Here is a 5,299-nt window from a genome sequence, read left to right on the forward strand (position 1 = left end):
TAATTACTATAAATATAATATAAATAGTTCCTTCCATCCTCTTCTGTGAGCACTAGCTATAGGAGGCACTTTTAGTCACTTTTAGGTATAGGAGGACTGTCCTTCCAGTTTTAGTCTAGCTTGCTTTGTTAAAAGAACAAAGTGACCACAAATGGGATTACCCCCACAAAGTGTGAAAGAGGGTGCTGAGGATATGTTTCTCCCAACATGCAGCCTTGCTGTGTTTTCCTGTTGAGAAGGCAGGCCTGTCTCCATCTCCACAGGCACGGTGGTGCCAGGGTTGACACCTCCATGAAGCTCACAGAGTAGTTCAGAGCAAGTGACGGTGTTGTGTTGCTTCTTCCTCTAGAATCAGCAGCAGCAGAACCAACATCAGCAGCAAACAGCACCTCAGCAGCAGCCGCAGGCAGCGCCGCCACAGCCGCAGCCGCAGCAGCAGAACAGCACCCAGACCAACGGGACGGCCGGGGGCGCTGGCACTGGAGGTGGGGGTGCAGGCACAGGACTCCAGCACAGCCAGGACTCCAACCTCAACCAGGTGCCTCCCAACAAGAAACCACGCATAGGGCCTTCAGGCGCTAACTCAGGCGGGCCTGTCATGCCTTCAGATTATCAGGTACCTCTTGAATTTTTGTTGCTGCCAATACTGTAGGGCCAAAATGACGTTTTCTCCCTTCCCCACTGCAAGAACAGATGATATGTAACCTGAGCAGGTGTGCTATGGTATATTAAAGAAAAATGTGGCTTTAAAAATATGAAGTAAAAAGGTTTTGTTCTCTGGTTAATAGTTTTCAATAGAATACCAGTACGAGTTTATATCTGCTGCACCCTGTAAAGTGTTGAGGACTAATCCACTCCAGGAAAGCACTTAAATAGATGCTTAACTTTATGTTTGAGAGTAATCTTACTGAAGCCAGTGCAACTGTTTCATGCATGTAAGTGCTACGTTAGCTCAAGTACTTGGCTCTTAGCAATATTAAATCCTGGTCTGAGTAGATCCTGAGAAGCAGAAGCAAAATTAGAACCATCTCATTTGAGTCCTGCTTCATTTTACCTCATATCATCACATGTATGGAGTGATTCTGGAGTTTATTCTAGCATCTTGCTAAGTCTACTTTGAATGTTGAATTAAAAGTGCATGTTAGCACAGGAATGATGTTTTGGTTCATCAGTATGATTCAAGCTGAAACAGAGCACAAAGATATGTGCTGTTTCTAATGAGACCAAAGTTGATTAGATTTCAGGTTTTCCAGTACCGTAGCATTCACAAATAAAAGCATTATCACTGAAATATTTTTGGATTTGCATACTTGTCTTTGTTTACTAGAATTATATTTTCCACTTAAAAAGTGACCTATGATAAATACAGAAACATTGAACTTACTGGGATTTTCAGTACTTAGGAGTTTATACTTGCTGGGACAGTAATGAATTGAAAGCAGAATAAGAAAAAGGTAGATATTAAAGGTATATTTTAAACGATATTAGGGATTCTGTCTACTACTAGACTTTGAGAGGATCCCACCTTGGAGAATGCTTTTCAGGTTGCTTTAAACTTATAATAAGTAGCTTTTTTAAAACCCAGCTCTGTAGCTGCCTTGACTTAGCCCTCCAGACTTTCTCCACAGACAATTGATTTGTCAGTGCCAGACATTTTTCTCCCATCTCTCTTTTACTATTTTAATTACGAATGATGATGAAGGCATTGAGGGCAATTTAAGGGTAAAGACAACTAGGTTTCTTTTTTGAAAAGTTCCAGACAGGCTTGAGGTCTGGACAGATCACTACAGCTGTCTGACTGCACAGTATTTATGGCTGGCCTGTTTTGGTCTGTATTTTGAGGACTGGTATGCTGCATTTGATGCTATCCATTATAGAATCCTTATACAGCTCTCTGAATTGTTGACAAACTTCCCCCTTTCAAGTTGCTAGCATTCTAAGTATAATTTTTTTCAAATAGTTAGATTTTGTTTTTTGACCTTCTATGACTCTTGCCTACTAAACACCACAAGCATCAAAATGATGATCTGTGTTTCCTTTACATCACTTGCTGAATGGTATGGTCTGATTATCCATTTTTACACTTGTGTTTTACTATCTGCCCTTAAATCCTAGCTGACAGTCTTCTGTTCCAGAAAGGAATGTCTGCAATTTGTCCAAGTCTGACTTCGTTAAAAACAAATTCTCTTCTGTGGAACAAAAATAAGCATGGGCAAGTTAATGCATTCTTGTAGTCTTCTGGCGTTAATTTTACTCCATTATGTCTTATTCAGAAGTAGGATGAAGATTCTCTTTGCTTTGGGTTTCATTTAGCTTGTGATCTAAAGTCTCCATTGAAATGTTTTTGTAGTTCACCAGCCTCAATATATGTTGCTTCTACACACGACAGTGCAAGTTCCTTGTTGAATTTTACTGAGCATTCCTTATGTGACCTTGGGTGTTCTGCTTAGCATGGTGAGCTGATGCTTTTCAACAGGAACGAGTTCCTACAGAGTTACAGCATTTATCACAATTCTTTTTCTTTTCTGTTGAAAGTTGCAAAAAGTTTCACAATTCTGGGACAAATTCAAGTTCTCAGGCACTCTGTTAACAGAGTTAACCATGCCAAGCATAATCTGGTTATTATCAGCATACATGCCACTAGGAGACATCTCTTCCAAAGCCAGTGTGCTGAGCTGTTATCTCTCAAACTGACCCTTACAAACAAGCAAAGTTATTCTGTACCACTATTAGTTATATTGATACTATATTGAGATACAGAGGTCTGCAAGATTGGACTGTTACCTCTCTCTTTAACCTCACTGTGCTTCATCTGGAAAGCAGTCTTCATATTCCTACATTAGACAGAACACAGAAAAAGTAATTCAATATTTTTAGGGTTTAGTACATTTCACAAATTGTATAAAATTAAAGGTATAAAGCTATGTTCAGAAACAAAGGGCAGAAGTGTTTCACAGTGCCTGAACTTTACGTTCGTGCTCTTAATCATCCAGCTGAGAAGTTGTCAGGAGTCTTTGACAGCTCTCCTGGTTGGGATCCAGTGGTTAGATGAGACCACTGAATGGAGTATTCTTTACTGTGAGGGTGGTGAGACACTGGCACAGGTTGCCCAGGGAAGTTGTGGATGTCCCCTCCCTGGAAGCGTTCAAGGCCAGGTTGGACAGGGCTTTGAGCAACCTGGTCTGGTGGGAGGTGTCCCTGCCCATGGCAGGGGATTGGACTGGATGAGCTTTAAGGTCCCTTCCAACTCAAACCATTTTATGATTCTACGAAAAAATGTCCAGTAGGATAAAAAAATACAATACCTGATGTCTTGTCTACTGGAAGCAAGGACAACTGCTTAAAGATGGACATGTGTTTGTGCAGTGACCTAACATTTATTTTCCTGGTTGGATTTTTTTCCCCACTCCATTGTTTGTGGTGTTAGCTCAGTGGACCCCAATCTCAGCAAGCCAAACTAATGTATCATTTGCAACCTCCAGCCTGTTGAATTTGCCCTTTTATCACCATATCCATTCCCTGTCCAGAATTAATAATGAGCTGCAGTAACGAAAACCTGCAAAACAATACAAGCATCAAAATAATGAAAGCTGCAAAATCACTTTGCATGAAAAGTTCTGCTCAATGGACAGGAGACTCTTTAGCAAGGTAAACCCCACCCCAACCCACAGGAAAGGAGAGTCTATAAAAACACCCAAAACTATTTGCAGTCAGCAGTTTGTTTCCAGCCAAATGCAGGGTAAATTGGATAAATTGAGTAACTCGTGGGTCAGAGTTATTTTTTTCTCAGGAACAAAATAAATTTCTTCTCTGTAACATTTATTATTATCTATCTAGAAAAGAGTGTTTGTGGTCTTAGCAGTTTGGTTTTGCATTAATAGCACATTCTTGTTTCTTGTGTATTTTTCCTTCAAAAAAATGGGTGTGTATTCGCTGTACTTTTAGGTGTCTTCCAGTGACCTTGAGTATTTTGTGTGCTGTGTTAAGGCTGATTGCAGATCAGATTGATTACTTGTTTTATGGGACCTCAAACAGTAACACTGTTAGTCAGCTTCTCCAACAGCCACATTTTTAATGAGCTTCAGAGAGGTTCAAAGTTTCCTGAGCTGCATAGTCCTACCAGGCTGGTTTTCATTTCCTGATCCCGCTCTCTTTTCCTGCAGCACTCCAGCTCACGCCTGAGTTACCAAAGCAACATTCAGGGATCTTCTCAGTCCCAGAGTACAATGGGCTATTCCACGTCGTCTCAGCAGAGCTCCCAGTATCACCAATCCCACCAGTCTCACAGGTACTGAGAGGGCTGACAGACTGCACTCAGAACGGAACGGACTAAAAGCCAGAAGACTCCAGCAATATGAAGTTCATAACGATGAGAAGAACCAAAAATACAAACTATGATGCAGAATTAAAGCTCATGATGACAAAAGGAAAACTTCATTCACTGAAGACTTTCCCCACCCCTTTCCCCACATCCCTTTATTGCCATAAAGGAGATTCTCGTGAAGATTTCCTTCCTCCCTGCCCTTGCATGTGCTCCATTGTGGTTACTCTGATGAACCCTTCTGATCTGAACCCAGCACTTAACTTCTTTAACCTTTGGAATTTTGAAGGATTCCTGGTGCACCTTCCTTATGCTGTAGTGATTGCCATAAATCTGTCTTTTCAATCTCTTTGATGGGATTGTAAAGTTTTAAAATCTTGAACTCCCAGGCTTTCAAGCTTGTATATAGTTAGTTTTATACTAGGCAAACCAGTTTAGCTATACAGGTATATTGCACCTTTTTAAAGCACTATGTTATTTTCACAGGATATTACTGTTTTGCTCATGGATGTCAAGAACAGCAAAATTTTACTGTTCCAGAGTATTTTACTATTCTGTTTTTATTAGTCTAGTTTTCAGGCGAGGTCTTAAAAATAAAAAAAAAATTAAAAATAAATAAAATTTTAAAAAAGGAAGAGGAAAAAATAAAAAAACCCACCGAAGTCTCTGCAGCAACAAATATGCTTCATGCTATTGGACTGAACGCCAGACAGAAGATTGCTGATATTTCTTAACTCATTCACATTGAATTCTTGAAATCACAGTGATCGTGCTCTGACTAGTTTTAAATTAAGCGTTACTTTAAATGAAACCAGGACAGTGACATAAAAAGGAGATGCTTTTAGGATCTGTTGGAACAGAAGAATGGAATGTCTTCCCAGGCTGGACACCAAAATAGTCAGGAAAATGTATTTACTGCCCTCAAGTCTCAGTAGGAATATGGATGACGGGCTCGTTTTTCTGTTAAGCAGCTAATTA

General features: G+C 40.2%; 1 protein-coding gene across 1 annotated transcript; it reads left to right on the top strand.

Moving 5' to 3' along the window:
- Positions 1 to 349: 349 nt before the first annotated feature.
- Positions 350 to 4,978, top strand: LOC104536821 (cyclin-dependent kinase 19-like; the record flags this gene model as incomplete). The annotated part of the gene is made up of 2 exons (XM_010179547.1): positions 350 to 616; positions 4,164 to 4,978. Coding segments are annotated over 2 exons (399 nt in total), but the record flags the coding sequence as incomplete, so codon positions are not given.
- Between the last annotated feature and the right edge of the window lie 321 nt (positions 4,979 to 5,299).

This window comes from Mesitornis unicolor, unplaced genomic scaffold (genome assembly GCF_000695765.1).
Source record: "Mesitornis unicolor isolate BGI_N332 unplaced genomic scaffold, ASM69576v1 scaffold16852, whole genome shotgun sequence".
NCBI lineage: Eukaryota > Metazoa > Chordata > Aves > Mesitornithiformes > Mesitornithidae > Mesitornis > Mesitornis unicolor.